This window comes from Nymphaea colorata, chromosome 11 (assembly GCF_008831285.2).
Source record: "Nymphaea colorata isolate Beijing-Zhang1983 chromosome 11, ASM883128v2, whole genome shotgun sequence".
In the NCBI taxonomy this organism is placed as follows: Eukaryota; Viridiplantae; Streptophyta; class Magnoliopsida; order Nymphaeales; family Nymphaeaceae; genus Nymphaea; species Nymphaea colorata.
Genome location: NC_045148.1, coordinates 13,494,407 through 13,517,254, shown reverse-complemented (window position 1 = coordinate 13,517,254; position 22,848 = coordinate 13,494,407). Strand labels below are relative to the sequence as shown.

The 22,848-nt window shown below is 39.9% G+C and overlaps 2 protein-coding genes across 4 annotated transcripts; both read right to left on the bottom strand.

Moving 5' to 3' along the window:
• On the bottom strand, window positions 1-10,963 carry LOC116264061 (AT-rich interactive domain-containing protein 4). 2 transcript variants are annotated; one of them, XM_031643995.2, is made up of 16 exons: window positions 10,330-10,963; window positions 9,235-10,230; window positions 8,483-8,674; window positions 7,738-7,791; window positions 7,447-7,535; window positions 7,073-7,331; window positions 6,597-6,653; window positions 5,843-5,874; window positions 4,159-4,294; window positions 3,862-4,035; window positions 2,595-3,227; window positions 1,782-1,919; window positions 1,191-1,289; window positions 722-822; window positions 463-553; window positions 1-352 (listed from the first exon to the last, which is right to left on the bottom strand). In XM_031643995.2, exons 2-16 carry the CDS (start codon window positions 9,388-9,390, stop codon window positions 242-244), a joined length of 2,322 nt encoding a protein of 773 aa, XP_031499855.1. In that variant the 5' UTR covers window positions 9,391-10,230; window positions 10,330-10,963; the 3' UTR covers window positions 1-241. The 2 variants fall into 2 exon arrangements, with proteins under 2 accessions (XP_031499855.1, XP_031499854.1); XM_031643994.2 differs by having other exon boundaries at window positions 9,235-10,963.
• A 4,723-nt stretch (window positions 10,964-15,686) lies between these two features.
• LOC116264508 (FCS-Like Zinc finger 17-like) lies at window positions 15,687-17,001 on the bottom strand. 2 transcript variants are annotated; one of them, XM_031644780.2, is made up of 2 exons: window positions 16,605-16,994; window positions 15,687-16,235 (listed from the first exon to the last, which is right to left on the bottom strand). In XM_031644780.2, the coding sequence occupies exons 1-2, from the start codon at window positions 16,910-16,912 to the stop codon at window positions 16,070-16,072; spliced, it is 474 nt and encodes a 157-aa protein (XP_031500640.1). In that variant the 5' UTR covers window positions 16,913-16,994; the 3' UTR covers window positions 15,687-16,069. The 2 variants fall into 2 exon arrangements, with proteins under 2 accessions (XP_031500640.1, XP_031500639.1); XM_031644779.2 differs by lacking the exon at window positions 15,687-16,235 and adding an exon at window positions 16,242-16,439 and having other exon boundaries at window positions 16,605-17,001.
• Window positions 17,002-22,848: the final 5,847 nt, after the last annotated feature.

The following is a 22,848-nucleotide window of genomic DNA, read 5'->3' as shown; positions in this document are numbered from 1 at the left end:
TAGCAAGAAAATTTGAAAAGATTGCTTGAATAAAAGGCACATAGGGAATACTCCCAGAATTGCACAAGTTTCACTTTACACATTTGCACAAGGAAACTACCTATATGATGGTGAATATGATTATTAAAATATAATTTTTATGATACAATATGAACTGGACCAAAACCGGAGCCTCTCACATAACGGAAAGAATTGGACGTGGTTATGCAACGAAAATTTTTGAGCTAGGCAACATCACCGCCTACGAGTATGCATCCGCAGTTTTCTGAAGCTTACGCCCTGATTGCGAGCGAAAATTGGTCAGGCTGCATCGGGGGCAAATGTACTCCAGTCCATCTGTTTTTGCATAGTCCTACACAGATGAACAAATCAGAATCCAGAAGAAACTAGCATTTTTATCTATAATAGAACCAAGAAGCATACTGGCATTCTATTTATAAAGGACGGAATGTAGATTGTCACCTTGAATGCACCTAAACCTTGCCGTCTGTCACAGCCAAAATGTGCCCACTCACCGCATGTTCCACAATTGACCCAGTCACCAGCTGCACTACTGCAAAACAGACAGCATACATGCTTGAAATACTTCAAAAGCACAAAACAATGTTTAATAGCTCCTAGGTCAATCAATTTGTGCTGTACTTCACAACATTTCCATGCTCTTAATATAAGAATGCGTGTTCATCATAATCCTTCTTGAATAAGAAAAATATCATCATACCTTCCACAGAGTAAGCAGCACTCTCCGTCAACATCCTCATGTGCAAGCTCGTACTCAAGCAAATATGTCTCATAATGCCTTTTTAGTGTATTCCCAACACCCTGCATAAAAACAACACACATGGGGGATTAAGCACATATAATGTTCCCACCTTCGGGCAGAAACTCTTAGATCTAAATAAATTTCAGAACTGCCATTCATATAATGTTTTCAAGACTCCAGAGACGTCCAAATTACAGAAACCTAGGGATCTGTTGATCTTCAACCAAGTAATTAGTGAAGACCAAAGTGCAAAGGCACATAATAGACAATGTGTCTAATTGGTGTACTCGACGACAGAAACTCTTATCACCTAATCAGCTCCAGTAAATCTAAAACTTCATAGTATATAGTAGAAAAAAAAGTTAGGTATACAGGAATCTTCTTTTGCCCTTTTCTCTTTCCAGCAATTGAAGGAAGCATAACATACAGTCATTCGGTTAGTCGTGGTATGATTCCGCATCTTTGAGAAGACTTGTCCTTTCCAGTTAATGCCGTTCCCAACATTAAAGCCTCCCCTTGAGACAACCTATTCACACGTGATGATATCAATATCAAAGTAGAAGTGTAAAATGCATTACTTTGGTCAAATATATTACCGTAGAAAATCCATATAGCCACTTTAAGTCATTTTTGCTAAACATGATTGTCACATAGGCTAAATGATACTCATACTCCAAAAGAAATGTCAGTCCTTGAGACAAAAGCAACAATCTTGTTTCCAGTTTGAGCACCAAGTCTTAGACTAGTTATTAACATAGAAATGCTATTCTCCTTCCTTATGATAAAGAAACTCATCCACAAAAAGCCGAATATTTACATATCGGATCTACAACTAGCATGGTCAATGTAAAAAAATTAAAGAGAAATGGGTTATCTTTTCCACAAAGAGAAAATACCAAGAAAAAATCAATCATCATCATCGTCCAATACATAAAAACGAAAACAGATCCATGGTAATGGGAAAGAATTGACTAAGTGGCTGAAATGAGTTGCACAAATCAGAAAATAGATACTTCACCTCTCTATACAGATTGTAAAGGTCCAGGCGTTTGGCATTAAGTATGACTTCAGGAAATTCAGCAAGTCCACCAGCGGGAACAAGTCGAGTATGCCCACGAAGAATCAGAAATTGCATAACATCCCTCAAAAATTCTTCCTGCCAAAATGTGGCACAGAGTTGAAATTCTAGATGATCCAATGTGCAAAAAGTCCAGACAATGGGAAGACAGCAAAATTAGCCAAATGACAAATATTAATTTAATTTTCTGATAACAAAAACCTTAACTAGATGCCACTAGGTCTAAGAAATGAGAAATGAAACTAATTAAAAACTAAAGCCAATTCAACAGCTTCTCTTCAATGTACTAACCACACTGCAGGAAGTAACTAAACAAGTCACACAAATACCCCTGCTTATGTAAATCCTAACGTTCACAAAAATATCACCAACAGACTCGCTCTCTCCAATAGAAAAGATGTTGCAGTTTGTGCAGCAATAAAAAATTACAAACAATTCATGGACCATCATATTAGACCATACCATAAAACTCAATTGCTTAGGAGTTACAGAAAAGAATGATAAAGAAATACATGGAAAACCCTCCAGCCCAGGTCTCCAGCTAATTCAGTCATTTTTTATATGGAACAGACAGTTACCCGCCAACACATTCAGTTAAACACAGCCATAACCCAGCCAAATCTTAGTTACTAGTCAAATAACCATTTATTTATTTGCATCATCCAAATCCCAAGCTTATAATTGAGTAAAGACACCTTAATACATGGAAGGATCTACAATTTTTAGCAAATTGTCACACACTGGATTTAATACCTCAGAGCACTCGTGTATGGGAGATCTATTGCATCCATGTTTCTTGAGTGGCAAGGGATTCAATGAAATAACTTGCTGTGCCTGGAAAGAGTTTGAGGACTTCCGATGGACAGGAGCAGATGATACATTATTGAGCTTCAAGGGGGGTACAGTGGGAAAGTTTGAAGTAGAATTTCCTTGTGGCTCAACTTCAGAAGCACCAGAAAAGGGTAACAGTTTATTTTTCTTTGTCCGTGGAACAGGCCTCATTGCAGGAACTTTTAGTCTCTGTTTACTAGGCATCAAGGCAATACACCTGTTCTCTGATGCCTCAATGTCCACACGGACATCCTGGTCCAGGTCAGTACCTGTAGCTCTAGAAGCCTCATTATCAACTGGATTACCATTCATGGAAGGCCTCAAGACTCGTAGCAAAGAAGGCCTTTTCCGACAAGGTGCAGGAGGTCTTAGCCAGTTTGGCATCTCCACATAGCAGTCTAGTGCCACAGTATCCTTGGATTTGTCATTACAGAAGAATAGAAACCGGTCAGCATCGTCTTCCCCAAAAGAAGCAACAGCTAAACCCTGAACACTTGCAATGCCAAGTGCAACCAAGCTGCGGTAAGAAAATTCAGGAGCAACCTGCTTTAAAACCTGGATAGAAATTAACAAAATAACTTTTTAGTTCACATGGCGTCATCAATACAAGAAACCTAAACCACCAGATCCTCAGGTAACAGCAAACCTATTCAATGCCTCACAAGACATACCGACCATCATAATCACGCAGTCTCAGGTAAAGAAAGTCTAACAAACACAGGTTTCAAGAAAAGTAGACCAATTTCCACACAAGAAAAAAGTAAATATGAAATCACACATGCCCTGCTTTTAAAAAGAAGCATGCAGTTGTACAAAAACATGAAACTCTGAACTACTCTTTACTTACGTACTATATAGAATCTACCTGCAAGCCACGGTGCCAAAAAACTATTCGGCTAGTCAATATTATTACTTCACCTCTTCAAGCAACAACATTAAATCTCCTTCCAAGATTATGCTATGCAATTGGAAAATTCATTTCAGTACATAAGTTTCGTGGCAGATGTGTATGGCATAGGTAGACAAAGATAACACCTCATCCATTGCACCACCTGAGAAAGGTATCCTGATTCCCAGAGGTTCTCTTCAATAAAGCAACAGGTGACCAGCAAACAGAGAAATAAAAACAGTAACTGCTACAGAAGTAATAGCAGCAACAATACTCAAAAAAGCTAGGAAAGAAGGCAACCTGGGCAGCCCATGACGATAATTTCACACAAACTTCAAAAACATTGGCTCCACATGCAACTGATGTAGATCTACGGGGATCACATAACAATGCCTTTGCTCCATCACTGTGGGGCACCGCATGAACCAGCTGACCTTTCTCAATAAGCTCACTCTTAATATGGCTCTCCAGCAGCTGATAGGAAAATACACCACCTTATTAAAACTCAATATCTGAAAAGTCTTACAACAGAAATTGAAAAACAATTTGTAAAAAAAGATTAATCAAAAATAAAATTTAAGGTAGAGGAAGAAGTACTTGATCATCAAAACAAGTCTGAGCGCTACCCGACACTAGGAGTGATATGTGAGCAGAACCACAAGTGGACATATCACATCGCATTGTGATAACCCCACGAGAAAGAGTTCCAGCAGCAAGAGGAGGAGGAGGAGCACTGTCGACAAAATATAGAAAAAAAAAACAAATAAATTATCAGAGTTGGATGTTGACAAAGCACATTCAAAACGCACGAGTGCTAGAAAGCCGAGATGATGAGCACGTTGATAGTGCTGCTGCCATGGAATGCTCAAGAACTACCAGAAACTGTCAAAAACTGCATTTTGGAAACAGTTTCTCAAGAAAGGAAACGAACTAGAAGCTCAACTAGTTATGTTTTTTTATTGGTGTTTTGTATTATTTACCATTTAAGTCTGACATCTGACTTCTGACTGCTTCCATGAGGGAATGAGCTGAAGCACAAATTTCAGGCCACCTTACATTTTTTCCAAATTTTATCCCAACTGACGTTCTTAATGCCTTTAGCCTTGTGGGAGATTCTTGTGTGCTATCCCTGGTATGAAACCACTGCCTAGTCACTATTTCATCAGTGACTGGTTGGATGACTAATCCACCTACTAATAAGTGAGTCGCACCCATCCTCTCTACATGTAGCTAGTTTTGCTTTTCTAACTTTGGTTTTGCTAGATAACGTAAGTCAGATATGCCACACCACACGTTTCCATTTCTGGTTCTCCACACACACACACACATATACATATTTGTGTGTATGGGGAATAGTCAACTGACTTGGACTGACTAGTCCTGTACGCCTTTCTTAAGGCCTTGACCAACCAGTTCTTGACTTCCAATTTGCGTGTTTGGGTAAATCAAAACCTAAACCATCAGAAATTGCTAACAGGTAACTCAAAGGCTTAGCCTATGAACTGAGAGTGAAAAATATGTATATCAGAAAAGTGGTTCGAAGGTATTGGCTAGCAAGCATTCAACCAGAGAAACAGCTGTAATAGGTCCTATCATGCTAGGGTGGAAGAGAAAGGGTAAAAGAACACTATCTTGTCATAGCAATACCACAAGCTGAGATAAGGAGTTAAGGACAATATCGATGTTCAAGGAACAGAAAAAGCACACAACTATGCAAAACTACAGCTTAACGTTAATAAAAAACCACAGCATTCCACAGAAGGTCAAAGCTAAGCCATTCAATTTCTGGACGTTACTAAATGCACAAGTTAGCAATACTGCCCCTGCATTAAGACAGTGAACCAGAATAAACAATATATATAATTCAAGCTAGAATATTCACCAAGCACGCCAACATAAATTCTATTCTATCAGAGAAAATTATGCCCATACTTACAATCACAAATTTTCAGAAAGCTCAATACTAGTAAGACAACTATATTGAAGATCCAAAACAGGTATAAGATAAGTGGTTCATGGAGATAACTTGTTTAATGGAAAACTAACAATACCTTCAGTATATTAAAAAAAAAGGTTCAAAATTAGTTCCTATGCTTAAGCACTCTAGAGCTCTCCATTTGGCACATCGCCCAATGGTGCCTGCATCTTTCTTATGAGAATATAGAGAGAAATAAGCCAACCTCCGTGTGGAGGTTTATCCATTCTAAAGTTTTCAGTGACATTAATTATTAGTGCATGATGTCAAGATGTAAAAGTATGCAGTAGAGAAGCAAAAAGTCACCTCACTCTGTTCTGCAGTTTGCTCCCACGTATCTGAGGCATTAAGCATAAGACAAGTTGAAAGTTAAAACCAAACATACAAGAAACAAGCACAAGATAAAAATAATAATAATAATATAAATTAAAAGCTAAAACACTAAATAAAACAGATATCATTTATACTAGTTAGCCTAAATAGATGCAAAATACAGCATAATATTCCACTGTCCCTTTTCTCGAATGGAGTAAATCCAACACCCTTTTACTAGTCATAGTGATACCATAAACTTGATTAAGCAAACCATATCCTCAACAAAATCATGAATCTCAACCATGATTAATGTATATAAAATGAATTGTGTAGGAATTACATGTGACACACACAATTAAACATCCAAACATAGTGTTTCCCATACGACTTCCCATCAGTATCCACTGAGACCAGCCTGGCCAGATAAAACTGGATTTAAAAGTTCCTGGTGTAGATGTTGGTAACCCCAAAAGGTTTATACAACTCAATGATTGTTGAGGGGAGCCAGTTGAACTTGCAACCATAGCTAATCCACCTATGCATACAGTTCCAACAGAAACTGCTTAGGGAAAGGCTGCAAAGAGAGCATGGGATTAAACCACCACATCATGTCTAGCATGACCAGACTCCAGGGGTGGACAGTCACCAGAATGTGTAGACTAGTGGTACATACATCCAAGCATATCACCAAGCAATATTGGAACCTAAGTGAAAGTTAGAGCAAGAATGTCTATAACCAGCTCACCTCAATATTAAGAAGAGCCTTGAGACCATCTTCTAAAGAACCCAGCAAAGATGCATCCTGCAAGGGAATAAACTTATAAGTATACGCATTCCTATAATGAAAATTTTGGATGGTTTAGACAGCCTTATAGATGTGATTTACAAGCTTTATCTAGTAAAAGTGGATTTCGGATCATCTAAGCTTTTGTGCAATTTAAGGGCCTCCCAAATCAAGGAGACAAAAAATTTATGAACTCTTTTACAGGTAAAAGCATAAGTTGATGAGCAATCAACAACAGAAAGACATGCTAAACACCTCCATTCAGGATGGCCACCGTCCTGGATAAAGGTAGAGATAAACACCATATAACCACAAGATAATTTCCAGAAGCTAAACACATCCATTCAGGATGTGCTAGACGTGAGCTTAACTGATTGTACTAGCCTGACATTCAAAATACAGCAGAAACTGTGAATGAATAATATTGCATTGCATACCAGTGCACGTGGAACTCCACAAAAAAGAAATCTCACGGTCACTTCATCCTCATATATTTTGATAGCAGGAAGTTCACTAGGCGATCCCTCTCCCTCATTCAAATCTCTAGTAGCAATCTTGGGTGACTCTCCAAGAAGCCGAGGACCAAACTTAGCCCTAACCTTTTGGCTATTTGTGGACCCACGACTGTTTTGTACACAGTACAGTCTGAAGGATGCAATAGCCAGCTGAAAGACATCCCAGATATGGCAAGTGGAACTGTCATTTTTAGAACAAATGTGTCACCACCACACATTTGAGAAAAAAGAAACCATCAGTCCCAAAATATTTTTGAAAAAAAAAAAAAACAACTGCTAAGCAAGGGAACACGTACCTCTGTAGAACTGAAACCATTGCATGGAAAAAGTGAGATGCTGCATAACATGACAATCCATTTTTCCAATAGATGACATATGGAATACCCTATCAAAGAAAACCATAAGCCGCATCAGGACCTTATGTTTTAAAAGGAACCATAACAATCCTCTTGCAGGAAAGAGGATAGATATTTAATCTTTTCTCACAGAAAATGGAATCCTTCAAAAGAAATGTACAACGAGGGAATACATCTGAAGAATCAAAGAAATTGAACAAGTAAAAGCACTAAATGAAAATTTACTTGTACCTTCGACTGAAGGGCCTCTGCCAACTTCTCACCATTTGGAAATTCTAAATACACCTGCATCACATTCCCAAACACTTAGAACAAGTAATAGATGAAGAGTTACTCTCCACATTCTTGTCATATATACAGAAATTGGAGACAAAAAAAATGAACTGCCTCCCTTCTTAGACCTTAATTGAGCTTCATGGCAATGCCTTAAACTCAGTGATTTAGCACTCAGCCCAGAGTGACAGCTATAGCTGATTATATCAGCCACAAGTGAACTAAGAAGACTTGTTAGTGGCCTAAGAAAAAGAATATCATGCGACCTAATAGCACAAATTCCAACCTGTATAATTCTGTCAGTATGTGGGTATTCTCTATTTGAATACGTTAGACAGATTTCAGAACATAGAGAAAAAACTACACTAGTATCTTTTCCATTTCAATCTCACAAGCATGTCTTGCTAAGCTGAGACAATTAATTAAGCCACTATTCTGTAGATCATATCCAAATGTTGCACATAAGATCCAAAAGGCAGAGACTGTGAAAATGAAACTTTGTCCTTTCCTGGGGCAAGGGCTATGAGCACAGAATCTTAATTCATACTCTTTTGTCATGAGACCCTCTAGGTGTCTAGTTGAGCCATGAGATGGATATCAAACAAGATTGCACTTGAAGATATTGATGCGCCATGAAGATTTAAGATACTGGAGATACACTTCATATATGGGTGATGTAGCACCGCTGAAAAGGAGAACCTACAGTTGTTGGCAGCGTTGAAGCGAAGAGGTCAGTTATTGCATCAGCATTTGATAAATCAACATCTCCCCATGTTAGAGAACCAATCTCCTCCTCTTCATTGGACCTTGCTCCTTGCAGATAAACAAAATCAGGCTCCAGCGATTTTACAGTGTGTCTAAATTCATCAATACCGGGATTATTTAGGGTATGAACCTGTAATATTTACTCAATAAGCACCATCAAAGTTGAAGCTTAAGCATACATTAAGCCATAGAGACAGCATAAACAACAATAGAATTTCAAAACCTTGAAGGAGGCCAAATTTTTCCCGTAGAACAGATTTAATGGACTAGCATATCAAAAAAGATAAGCATTTAAGATCTGAAAAACGTTTTAGTTCAAATTCTCCAATAGTTTATATCTCACCACAAGGCAGAATTTACACTGGAAAAACACATTGACATTAGTCAATTGTAGAAAAGGAAGATTGGGAACAGAAGGAGAACAACTTGAACAAAATCTAGCTCTCAGCATTTTCAACTTGTTTCTTAATAGAGAAGGAAGAAACGGTATTGAAGATACACTAGGAAATTCAAGTGAACTCTGATACGTAAACCCTTTAATAGGCTAGAACTACTATTTCTTCAAAGATCAAAAATATTATAGCTCATATACTTACTAGTAAAACACATGCACAAGAAGCTGGTACCTAATTGTAAGACTCACGCATAGTTTAATTACAGAAATAGGAAGATAAAAACGAAAGTACTTACCTCTAGGTTCCCTGCAGAAACAAGATCAGGAAATTTGTAAACTGAACCCTCTCGTTCAGCCTCATATGCTTTCTTATGGATACCTCTCCCGCAGAACACAGCCACAATGGTGCACTTGCGTTTCTGAAGAGCAGAATTTCCTAAAACTTGCCACATCTTCTATACATGCCACCAAGAAAATATATGCTGTCCTCCTCCCTCAAATTTGAGAAAGAACTAAATTCTTATATCAGCTTCAGACATTCGTGTAGACGACTCCAAATCTCAAGCAGCTTAAAACCAAAAGCCAACCAAAGAACCTAAAACCACCCAACCTCTTTACAGATGCACCGTTCAGCAGACAATGCAATATCGAGGAAGCAAACGTAATACATCTGAACAAGCTCTATGCCCAACGCGAGAACCATTAACATGCACCTGAAGATCCAAACTTCACAACACCAGCAGAAACCGAACGGACCACAAAAATCCCAACTCGTGCACCTACTTTGGAAAGCTAAAGAAGTGTCCCAGTCAAGGAACCAAATGCAACTAGACCCCCCTCCAGAAAAACAAAGAAAAAACTTAAAGTTGTCCAAAACTTAAGACAAAAAGAATGGCCGTCAATCCAGATGCACTGCCTTTCCCCCTTCACAATCAAAATCCACAAGAGAACCCTCAAAAGTCTCCTCTTCCCTCGAAATCAATCACCCGAACTATCTTCCTCCTCCCACCAGGATCCCCGGATCCCCTTTCTTCCCTCCCGTCCAAGCCCTTAAAACGCAACCCTAGCAACTCATTCTACAATCTACATCCAACGGCAACAAACAGAAAAACAAAATCCCGGCCAAAAGTATGCAGCAAACAGAATAGATAAATCAGGAACGAGAGAAACGGAACAAATGGAAGAGAAGAACCGTGATAGAGGGAGAAGAGAAAAAAAAAAAAAACAGCAAACCCCTGGAAGAAGAAGCAAAGCGACAGCGTAAACCCTAGCCTCCCCAAAACCGATAGCCACTAGAAACAATTAAAGTCACCCGATCATCAAACCATTATTCCTGGGATGGCAATACCAAAAAAGAAAAAAGAGAGTAAATTTGAGAACAAAAGAGAAACCTGTGAGGGAGGGCTAAAGATTAAATGGGTAGGGTGTCGGTTCTCCTTGTGTGTGCGCGTCGATGCACGCATTCATTCTTCTCAGTCTTTCGCTAAACCATATGTCGCAGAAAAAGGTCAACATATGAGAATCAAAAAAAGAAAAACAAATTGGAGTTGTAAGAATTGCTACTTAAAACAAAAAGAAGAAAAAGGAAAAGCGTGAGGCATAGAAATTTCTGAGGGCCTTGCTTTCGCACGAGATTTGGGGATTAAGAAAAAGAAGAAAACAGTGTTAAGATTGAAATGGGTCTTTCTGCACCAGATTTTATCCATCTTTTTTTTTTTTTCCTCTCTTGTCGTTGGGAAGGTCTTAATTTTTGGAGTCTTCTTTTCTTTCGGTTCTTTGGGTTGCTGGTTTGGTGTGTGTTGGGCTGCTGACCGGATTTGATTGTTGTTAGAACTACGCAAAACCTGCCCGAATCACGAGCGCTGCTCCTTAGTCGACCGTTGTCTACGTAAAGCGAAAAGAAGAGAAAGATGGATCTAATTTAAAGGCGTTGTAGCTATCTCAGCGCGCTTCAACTCGAGCGACAAAGAACCAGATCTTTTTCTTGGGCCACCAACTTAGTTTCTTACGTGGACATAACAACAGCTTCCAACGATCTTTTCTTTCTCTCTGATAATACATATGTATATATACACAATCGACTATTTGGCCTTCTTCTTTTGGCTTTGTTAGTGAGATAAAATCTCTCCTCCGCACGCTACAAACATGGAAATAACTTGCAGCAGCCCTGGTGACCAGATGATTGCACATAATAATCTTATTATGCGCCCGTCTGAACGAGCGATCAATTCCCCCGCGACACTGACAGCAAAGAGGACCAATGGATTTAAGGGAAGTGGGGCTTCCTCCTGTTTCTTTTTTTAATGCCAAAATGAAGAAGAGCATCTCTGCGTTCAGCGTGGCCATGAACTCATCAGCTTCTCTGTCCTGCTGATTAGACCAATGACCTTTTGCTTCGGCGCCTTCACTGTTCAAGCATAAAACTACCGGAGGAAATGAAAAAAGGGATCTGCAGGTCACAGTGACATGGATTAATTGTTCCATGTGGTTAATGCCAATGAATCTACAGTGCCAACCCCCTGGTAGTGGTGGGCCAATGCATGACATGACTTGGACATTTGTTGGAGGAACGCGCTGAAAAGCGATAGCGATCCGGCTTGCGCGATAATGTGGCTGACGAGAAATAATTTTCTTTTGGCTGTTCTTCAGAGATTGACGCATTTAAAATAGGACCTACATGATTGAATAACTACAACATTTTTCATGGTAAGAAAGGAAAAACACCTCACAGTTTACCAACAAATTAAATGCGTGTGTTTTTTCCCACCCACCGATCCATGATGACCATTGATTGAAAATTCGTGAAAGGGGAAAAAAGAAAAGGCTTGCAGTTGTCGCCCAACTTTCTTTTGAGCACCGTAAAAACTATGGGCACACTCAGGCTCTACGCTGCCAGCCCCTTCTTCGTGCAGTTGCTGGACATAAATAATTTCCTCTAATCGTTTCTCCAAATTTCAGCCAAAGAGATAGGGCCTGCATGAAAATCTTTCTTTTCGGGTTGCTTTTGTGCAATTATACAGTGTTATCCTGACAGACTGCAGTTGAAGAGAGCATTAGATACATGCTCTTCTCTCAAGACCTTACTTGAACAGGACACGCTCTTTTCCCTTGTTGGTAGCCAAATATTGCAATTCCGAAGCTCTAATGACCATGTATTTGGATACCTGAACTTTCGTTGTCTTCTAATATAATATATATGTAGGTAGTCATCAAACTTCATATGTCATACTTGATGAGAATTGGCTGGGTCCTTGATCTTAAGAAAATCATACAATAGATATTAAGTGAAAAAAAAAAAAAAAAAAGAGGAAACGCAATAGTATCTTAAACAGAATGAAATACCCTTCAAATGAGGAAACAATTAAGTTTCCTTAATTGAGGTAATTTGCTTTTAATTTAGTCTTTTGAAAATATAACTAAGCTTTCATTTTTTTCCATCTTAATCTCCACCGTTCTCCTTAAAATCAAGAGCGTATACAATTCCCATCAATTCTAGCTTATGAAAATCTGGTCTGTGTGTACATATAAATATATAGCATTGATGGTCCTTGTACATAACCCTCATTGGCATGGGTGGATTGCCAACTTCGGTTAGTCTCATGACAATGAGCCAAGATAATTGTTGTATGGTGACTGCCACTGTGTGATACTCGGCCCCTGTGCTTGAACAAACAAGTCTATGTTTGCTAAGCGCTCCAAAAAATAAGGTTGCGCCTAATCATGTATAGAACTCTCTCGCGCAGTTTGAAAACAGCTGGCCTCAGCATGAGACAAAACATTGAATTTGCCAAAGGAGTTAATAATTATACCAAAGCGTACGTACGGGGAGTTTGGTAACATGAATTCTACCTTACCATTCCAATTTCTAGAACACATTCATCGAAATACTAATGCAGTAGTACTCCGTATTATAACCAAATGTCCCTTAAATATACCATCGTTTCAAATTTTGAAAAGGGGATAAACATTAATGTTCAGAAATTTACATTGTTTGACATTTATGAGCCTATGGTTAGATGTGTTCTCCATCGTTCCGTGTAGAAGACATCGTATATAGATCTGGATAAGGCCTTGGTTATGTGGATAGATCTACTCCCAAGAACAAAAGGGAAGCTGGGTATAAAGTTGATGTAAAAAACTTAATGGGAGTTAGTCATTCTTAGTAGATAGTCTCTCACAACAGCAACACGTAAAGAAGGTAGGCCTGCCGTTACATTATTTTCAAAATCTCTACTGGCCGGCCGAAATTCAAACTTTAACAAAGTTTTTGCCGAACATAGCATAGTAACTAATGGTGTGAATTTTTGTCATTAGGAGCACGACTCGGCCTGCATCTACATATCTAATTCCTTCTCAAAAAAAAAAAAAAATCTCATTCTAGGTTTTCCTTTAAATGTCTTAGGACATAGTGCACAACGACTGGTTAGGGAACTCTTAGATCATGCATATCACTTGACTTATGGACAACATGAGGTTGCCACTGTAATGGTGTCTTTGGATTGTGAATCACGCCTTTCTTCCATCCATTAAGATTGGTTTTCCCCACGAGCCCTTGAAAAATCAAATTATATCATTAATTTTTTAATAAATGTTTTGTTAATGGTATAAAGCATGATTGACATGCCTACGACGGCAACATATATTCATGAACGATGCACATTGGATGCAAATGGTCAAGGATTGTCGATATCAGTTGCCTGCATTGCTTGATTGAACAGTTCGCATAGGAATTACGTGGATTTTTTAATCCATGGACTGTTTTCTGTGGCCATCAACTAGGCCCTTATGGAAGCCCGTGCATTATAAGTTTTGCTATCAACTGCTGAGAGGCGGAATCCATAGCTTAACGAGAAAGATACATGTCCAGTTGCTTAATGCTGATAATGTATCCTATTACAGTGATGCAAAACTGAAATCAGCCATAAAGAAATCACCCCCTTCTCAGTTCGAGAAAGCAGGTGGCATTTCTTCAAATAGACAGTCGCATCTCGGCTATATTTTGGTACGTTCTTCTTACTTACATCAGGCAATTTCAGAAGCTCTTGATTGGTTTCGTACTCCAATATTGTTGCTTGAACAGATAATAATTGTATCATATCTTGTTCCGAACATCGTGTCCAAGAGGTGCGTTTCCTTGGAAAAGCGTCTTAATTATGGCTTTGTATCTGACAGAATTCTTAGCTACTGCCTTTCGAGCTTTGGTGCTGCAACACCTTTCGATGCAAGAAAAAGTCGGTATCCAAATATGCAGTTTTACCTGTAAATTAAATGGTTTTAAGAAACTGGATCCCAAGGTTCGCTGCACTCGACAATGGAAAAGTTATGACATGGCATCGTAAAGAGGCAGCAAAGAGAGGAAAGGTCAGATGATGGAGACCGGCTTTGGCAGGTAACCGAATGATCAATGTCAGGCGGATTCTGGGTTGATCTTTCAAGCGATTTGTACTCAGAGTTCATAATTCGTGAGCATCGGATGAAGAGGAGTACTTGGGCTTTATGCCTGGTCTCACGTTGCTTCCTCAAATTCGGCTTATGAACAAGCCAATTCACGAAAGGCGTAATTGATGGTATCTGCAGTTTGCCAGGAAAGAGCAACTGCCCACCTTTTGCAATGGATGCTACTTTTTGATACAGCATCTGCTGATTAATGTCACACAGAAAAGAGCTACTCTTCTGCCCCATTCTTTTCATAGGCAGGCCAGGTGGGGTCTTACTCTTAGTGGAAAACCTTGATTCCGTAGTATTGAAATTTGGGTAAACTTGGTTCAATTGCGCCTTGTTTTGGCTAAAATCCTCTGACTGAGCACTGTATATAAACTAAGGCTCATCTCCCATCCTAATGGCATTCATTAAAAGATCTTTTGTCCAACCATGTTTGCCTGATTATGGTCCAGTGCTACAATTTGATAACTGATATTAACACTTGCACCTATTTCCCATCTCGGACGCATGATCAAGTTGTTTTCTTTTTCCTTCACTTGGGTTTCTGCCTGCCAAATTTGAAGTTAGCCTTGAGCCAGAACGATCTTCGCAATGAACGAGGAACTCCCTCCCTCAACATGCCATCGGCGTACTCATGTCCAAGCTATCTGGGAACCGTGCACCATCGCGTCCGGCACAATCTTCTCGCGTAGGGAATGAAGGCATTTTCACCACTTGCGTAACCACCGGCCAGTAACAGGACATTCGTTTCACAACAGAATCATAATATGTTCCACAGGCCATGGAATTTTAAGATTTTTCTAGGCATGCATCAGAACACAAGTTTTGAAATATAATTCCTGCACAACTGGAATCACCGCATAATTTGATTATAACGTTCAGGGAGTTGCCTAGGTTTTCCGGCAACCTGTATGTATTTTTTAAATTTGTGAAGCTAATCGTGAAAATGAGTTTACCACGCACCCGAAATTTTAGAATTTAAAAGATCTCATATACAGATCAGATTTTATAAGGTTACAAAAACCGAATGCTCGAAATTAGGCATGAAAAATTCATAATGTTTTTTTTTTCCTTGAAAAAGATATGCATCTTTTTCTTTTTATTATTATTCATACGAATTGGGTATTAATCTAAATTCCCCGAACCTTGTGGACTTGATTCGATGCGCACCGGATTCGTTGGAATGGCGATTCCGTACGTCATGAACTTCGTATCAATTCCAGTGGCGGCCACGTGTTCTCGAATCTTGGGCTCGATGCAGTTGAGATGCCCCGTTGAGCACAAGAAAAACACACCAAAACCAACATGCGTAAACGCCGCTCATTCTGATCACACCCGTCAGCCAAACTGGGTGCGCCAGTCGTTTTATTAGAGTCAACTACAATCCTCCTGCGGGCTAAGCGGCAAGGCCAAAGGAGGAGGAACCCTCCACGGTTGTGCCGCCGGCGGCGGGAGCCCGGAAAGTATTTAAACCAGCCAGAGAATACATTTGAATTGGAAAGAGCTACGCGTCATCCGAAACATGAGTAGTGCAGCACAAAAAATAAACGCAGACGTTAATTGCTGATTTTTTTTTTTTTTATGTATTTACCATTACAACATTTAAACCAATGGCTTGGTATCATAAGCCAGTGAGGGCTGAACTAGCCTCTGGTCACCGGGCGAGAGTTTCTCCTCGGGGGACGCGCTTCAGGCAGCTGCCGGAATCCCACCACGACCAGAGGTCCGGCTCTTCTTTCGTCCGGATCCACACGGTGGGGCAGCCCGGTCCAGCGCAGAGGCGCACCTCTCCCGCCGTTCGTCAAGGAAGATCTGACGGCAGCGACATTCCATGCTGCAGAAACCCCGGTCGCCCCTGGAACGGAAGAACAGCTAGCTGGTGAGAGGGACGAAAGGGAATTCTGCATAGACACCGTGCCCGGGACAGTTCCGTTTTGGGATCCGAAAACACAGGCGACCACCGCCGCCTGTGATCTTTACTGATAGGGTGTGTGGGTGGGTCAGCTTCTCAGAGTCCACACCCCCAACACAACAACCGCCCTTGGCATGGCGGATGTCACTGCTAGCACCATTTTTTGAAATATTAAAAAGGAAAAGCATCCCTCTCTCTCACACACACGCACAGGGAAGAGAAAGAGAGAAGAAGAAAAATAAAAACTCTTCCTTCCAACAAACGAAAAAAAGCAAAAAAAGGAAGAGATGGGCGAACGGTAGCCATTCTCACCTGTAGATGTAGACGTCTTTCTCGGGGCTCAGTTGTTTTTTGCACAGAAAACAGGCCTTGAGAAAGCTTAGCTCGGGCAAGCTGCAAGGGAGAAATCCTTCGACGCCGACGGGCTTCGGAGGCGGAGAACGCAGGCTGGACTTGATCACCACGTTGGTGTCGAGGCTGGAGCCGTCTATGACGATCTTTAGTCCCACAGGGTTCCCTTCGCCGGACCGCCTCGCCCTCGGGTGGTTGATCCTCGCCGGAATCGGGCTCATGGGCTCCGCTGAATCGAGCCTCATGGTGCTTCTGCTCCTCCGAAGCATATTCCGCCTCCTCCTTCTTCGCCCTCCCCTTCCCCCCCCCAGCCCACCAACCAAAAAGCTTCCCCTTCTCTCCTCCACACGATGCGAAAGACAGCGAGAGAGAGTTATTGGAAGAGTGGGAGTGAAGGTTGCGCATATATAGACGACGTGTGTTCAAAAAGAAAATATCTTCTTTGTTCTCTTCAATAATTTAGCTTTTCTAATAACAAGCTTGTTAACTTCTTTTGAGATTATTGTTTTCTTTTTCATTAACATTTAGACTTATCGGCCTTAGCATTCACCACCCTCTTTTAATTAATTGTCTAAGCTAGAAGTTGACTGGTTGGTTAACAAAAAAAAAGGTTTTTATTTAACCACCAATAGACAGAAAGTGATTTCTTTGCGCCTATGATGTTTCCTTTCCCCTACAAAACTATGTTCATTGATGCAATTGTCGTGCTTAGAACTTCACTATAAATATCAGCTACTCAGATTTTGCAAGCTAAGAGGTTTAGACGATGGATTTCTAAAAGTATGTGTCCAGAACTTTTCTTTTTTTTCGTTTTTTCAACATCACCAAGGCATGACGTACCTAAAACTAGCTAGGTTTCTCAATAAGTTACCTATACGATTTAGAAGTTCATATTGAAAACCATCCCTGAGTAACTATGGTTAACGTCCAATATGATGTTATATAACAAGGCAGGCTCATATTTGTTGCTTAACTCGATCACTTGAACAGATGGATTCGTCTTGGCCACTGAAAAGTGAAAGATGAATTTTAGAAACTTAAAAAAAGAATGCGTCAATCTGAAAGGATGGCCAGTATATATTATTAATGCTATTTCAAGTTTTTTTTTTAATCGTTTCTTGTTGAATCAAGGGACATGGCCTCTTTTCACCCGGTACGATCGATGTCACTTCTTGTTCGATTATTGGTCGAAGCTTTGTTTAAAAAAGCTAATTCACCTTTTCTATCATTCTCTTGCCAATCGCCATGGTGGTTTGAAAAGTCAGCATCTTGGGATAAGATGATGATACATGGAAGATTGAGAGCTCCGGCTGTTTCTCGCATCACTCAACTCAAAACGTTCGGGCTGAAGTTGGTAAAGATTTTGTTATAATCAAAATCAGCAAAATAAGTCGTAGCAACGCATTTACCTGCCCTGTTCACAATTTTAAGCAATCACGAAGTTGTTAACCGGTAAAATTACAAAGCTGATCAGTTGTTGGTCATGTCATCTTAATTTCTTTAGATTGGGAATCCCAAAGATTAAATTTACGATACAAATCGAAAGGCTTCTAAGGAAGAGAAGAGGGCGTCAAAATGTAATTGGTCGTTCCAAGTTGGTATAAAGCAGAAGCTTTTCGTGCCTCTTTTCTCATCAATCACGAGAAGAGACTGTGTAGGTCTGAAATTGAAATCACGTCCATAGGCGCTCTTTAACTATGGTACATAATGCATGTGCACGCAATGCTTTCATCTGAAACAGACACCTCATGCATGAGCTAGTTAAGTTGGCAGGTAAAACGCCCATGTCATGCTTCTCCCTTTCCTCCAATACGGAGTTTAATTCTCTTCTTCAAGTACTAAAAATGTTGGTGCATCACAAACCTATTACTTATTGGCAAAGAATGATATTAAATTTATGTTAAGTAGTGCTCGGGCTTTGCGGGCTGTTTGCTATTAGAAATAATGTGTGAATGTTTTTGGAATCTGCTTTAAAATTGGGGTGGATTCATTAGGCCCAATTTTGAAGTTTGTTTCCTCAATCTTCTCCACCTCCAATTACATGAAAGATTTATGAAATACTCACTCACACATGGTTCCCTGTAAGCAAGTAAAGATCAAGCAACAGAAACAAGCAAGAAAATGGCATTAACCTGAAGTTAGAGACAATGTTCAACTAGCCAACCTGAGTCTTTTTTGTTTGTGGGGAAGTGATCGCCGATCAAATAAACCATGTTTTCTTTTGACAAAAATGCAGTTTTAGTGTCATCCAAATGGGCCCTTAAAATTTTTGATAGTTTTGAACTGTCATCCAAATACAACCTTAAACTTGGTTCTCAAGTTTTGGTCATATGTATATAAACAAAAAAGAAAACAACCCTTTTAAATTTGTCAAAGAAATTAAATTTTCTCGAAACTGACTTTGTGGAAAAAATTAATTTGAAGCATCCTCCATGGTCTTTATTTATTTTCTGTAAAAGGGTTTTGACAGGAAAAAGTGTATGGAACATTCCAGGGGGAGCTCGAGACAAGGGTCCCACTTCTTGGTTGTCCACGGAGAAGGGCAGGGCAGGTGGGTCCCAACCTCAGCCGTGGAAAACGTGGAGGTTACACGTGGAGAGAGCAGGACGGTTAGATAGTTTTGTAGCTTTGCGATGATGATGGGAGGAAGGAATCTTGGGACTTTCACTTTTGAAGACGAGGGCTTGCCCGTCATGGTGAACCCGCCGGCTCAGGTGATCGGGGGTGGTGCCGGAGTTCCGGGCTGCGCCGCACAATGAACAAACGAACGCCTTCAACTCTTCTTCTCATACATGCGAGCGAATACGGCCGGCCACTTGAAAAGGGGAAGAGATTGAGGAGCGGGAGACCCCACCGTCCATGTCGGGAGGCGTATGTCCATATCGCATCACTCCAATCCAAATAATGGCCGCCAGTCGCTACGTGGACGCCACCGCCCCCTTTCATGGTCCCCGCTCATTACCCATGAGCTTCACGCCTCTCCATGTAATCCAAACAACCTTACCCAGCCTTTTTGACTTGGGAAGCAACCGCGGAGTCATATTCCCTTTGGAATATATAGCAACGCTTGAATGCAATTCTTTTTTACGTGCATTATTTGGTATGGCTGTGCTGTTCTTTGTGTGCGAGACATAATTAATTTGCAGCTGGATGAGGTGCCGGAGTAGTGTTGTGTGGCGTTGAGAAGGAGAGGGAAAAGCAGCCACACCATTTGTTTCTTCAGTACAAAGCATGTAAGCTGGATGAGGAGGAAGAATTACTGTTACCTACCTCATCACCATTTACAAGCAGAGCTGATGGTCTCACGTACATTCCTCCTTTGGTTTCATTTCATTTGCTCTTCACTGCTACCTCATCCCAACAGATGCAACTCATCCAGTTAGCCGCACGTCCTTCTCCGTTTCCTCTCATTAATGGTTAAATATTAATACGGAAGACTAATTACTAGAGATCAATTCATTGCCCGAAACTATTTGAACTTCACTTTATTGTGAGCTACCAATTATCGTTGCAACTTTTCTCCCAACCCTTAAATTGTTGCGCGACTCAAATGGACGATTGCCTCACCTTTATTCTTAAGCCGATGTTCATGCGTCCTATTTCTCTCATCTATAGATCAAATTTACAAGAAATAATTTCGTGATATCCTTAGAGAAAATATCATTTACGCATCCCAAAGGCAGGAATGAAGTAGGAGACATTTAACCTTGTTATACATTAGCCTATATATATATATGTGTGTGTGCGCGCGCGTGTTAAGTTCCTATTTTTCCTATATAAAAAGTAAGTGAAAATAACTCAGCCAAATGAACACTACCTTCCAAGGAGGAAGGTGCCGGAACACGGTACTAAGATGGCAGCCCTGGAAAATTCTTTTCATGAATTGCGGTGTGCTTCCTTAATCCAACTTATAATATTGCACGGTGCACTGACTATTTATCATGTCACCAGCCGCATTTTTGAACGATGAATGTCTAATTCAAGTACTCAAAGTCTCCGTTGCATGCAAGAAACGAATGTTGCATATGAAATCTGTAAGCTTCGATCCCCATGAACTTTGGAAAAGAAAAAAAAAAAATTAAACGAAAGATCTGAACAGATTTTCTGCATGCTCAGTAAGGTTTTTCACATGCTTTTCATTTTACTTTTTCAAGGCAAGCTGGGGCTACGAAGATCCCTATCAGATTATACCCTCTTCACAAGTATAGAATCATTGACCTTCTTCTTTATTTTATTTGCAGGGGCCAAGGCAAAGTAAGGCCCTCGTCCTACCTCAGTTTTTTTTTAAAAAATTTACATGCAAATTTTAGAAATTTTAATTTGTTTTATATAAAAATTTTAAAAAATAATATTTCAACCATTAGTTAAAATTTAAAAACTTTAATTCAGCTCCCCTCATACAAAACTTCTGACTTTGACCATGTTTACTTGTACACTGTTTTGAGCTCATGCTAAGCTCTTGTCGAGACACATTTGCTCTTATTTCATTATTAAGTAATACTACTCCTTCCAATGTCTTTAGAAATAGAATCAGCTTTCTGGGTATGAAATTTTCTGGAAGCCAGTTTTGGATATGGTTCACCGGAAGAAGAATGGAAGCATTTTACGAGGCGCCCAGGTATTATTCAGGTTTCTGCGTCTGTTTTCCCGATGCCTTGGACCCAAGAGATCTATAGTTTTTGAACTATACAGCTAGCTAGTATACGAATTGCATGCATTTCTATATAGTGCGTTAATACGAGGGCATCGTCATAATTTAATGTTTCTACAGTAACTTCTTTTAACATTAGAATGCACGTTGGTAATTGAATGTCCTCGTCTTTGAAGAGCTGTTTGTTTGGCAGCATTGTCATTTTTGCCCCAAAAATTGAGACATATTTATATATATATATATAAGAGAAACATATTATTACTGTCCCGAAACAGGTCCTATAAAATCACAAAATTGCAATTACCTATAAACATTGTAATAAACATTGTTTAACCCTCTCTGCTGGTTAATTCGCAATTGGCATCCTCATTTTTGCGGCCAGGAGACTGCATCCCTATAAACCAGGTATTCCTGTACTTAACCATACAAGCCGATCTACGGCCCCGTAAACTTATTACACAGTTCTGCAAATCGTAAAAACAATTCCAACTAGCGAAAGTAACTGTATTAAAAAGTAAAAAAAAGGAATAAGGGTAGAGAAACGCCGACTTGATTTTTCTAGCTAGTTCATTGTTAGAAGTAGATCTAGTCTGCCTGCAAGTCCACCGGTTCTCTCCTTTTGATCAATCTTGGTGAGTTTTATGATGCAGTTACCAATAATTTTGCATGCTACACATGGTACCTTTTTCTTTCTCTATATCATACACATAGACACAAACATACTTGCGGACATGCCACATGCGCTTAGCATGATTCAGCAATGGTTTTGCTTTAATTTTGGTATGGGTGGTTTTTGTTAGCTCATTAGCTGCTCACACACCCATTCTCTTAAGTGCTTACAGCAAAGGAAGGGAAAAAGATGGGTTTTCATGTCCGCTGCGTTTGATACCCTCGGACCTTAGACAAACTGAAAATCTCTGTAGCATGGATTTGAAATCTATACTGCATGTTATTAAAAATCATGGATTCATTATTTAAGCCACTATGATGCAACTGTCGTAAGAAAATTATGGATGAAGATAATTGGAACAAAGTAATTGGGATCTTTAGAGCTACAGCTACTCCCTCCAAACTTCAAAGCAGGTTACCGTTGGGGCAGGGGGAGACACGTTGTTTTATGCATTCGGAGGTTGAGCATGTCTCTCAAACCGAAACCCAAGTTGTACTTTCCTAATGTTTTGGGATATCAAGTTGTTTTGGGATAATTATATAATATGATAATTGGCCAGCTAAACTTTGCTTCTCGCCGTTTGACCATTGGAAGCTAAACACTCATGTTCGACAAACCGATGAAGGAGCAGCGCGATGAATGGCCAGCCAGCTATTCATTCCGATTCTCGAGGAGGATATTTTTTACTTCTTTCTGTGGAAATTGTCATTGAACATGGAAGAATAAGTTGAGTTTGGATATAGGCCTTCCAAATTCACATACTTATCCCGAACCAGATCAGATGTGATTACTCAATGTAGTCGATCAGGATAAATCTTGGTGCAGGTGGAACTTGATAAACATCATTGAAAGTCCACAAGTACATCCCTTGCTACAAATTCAAA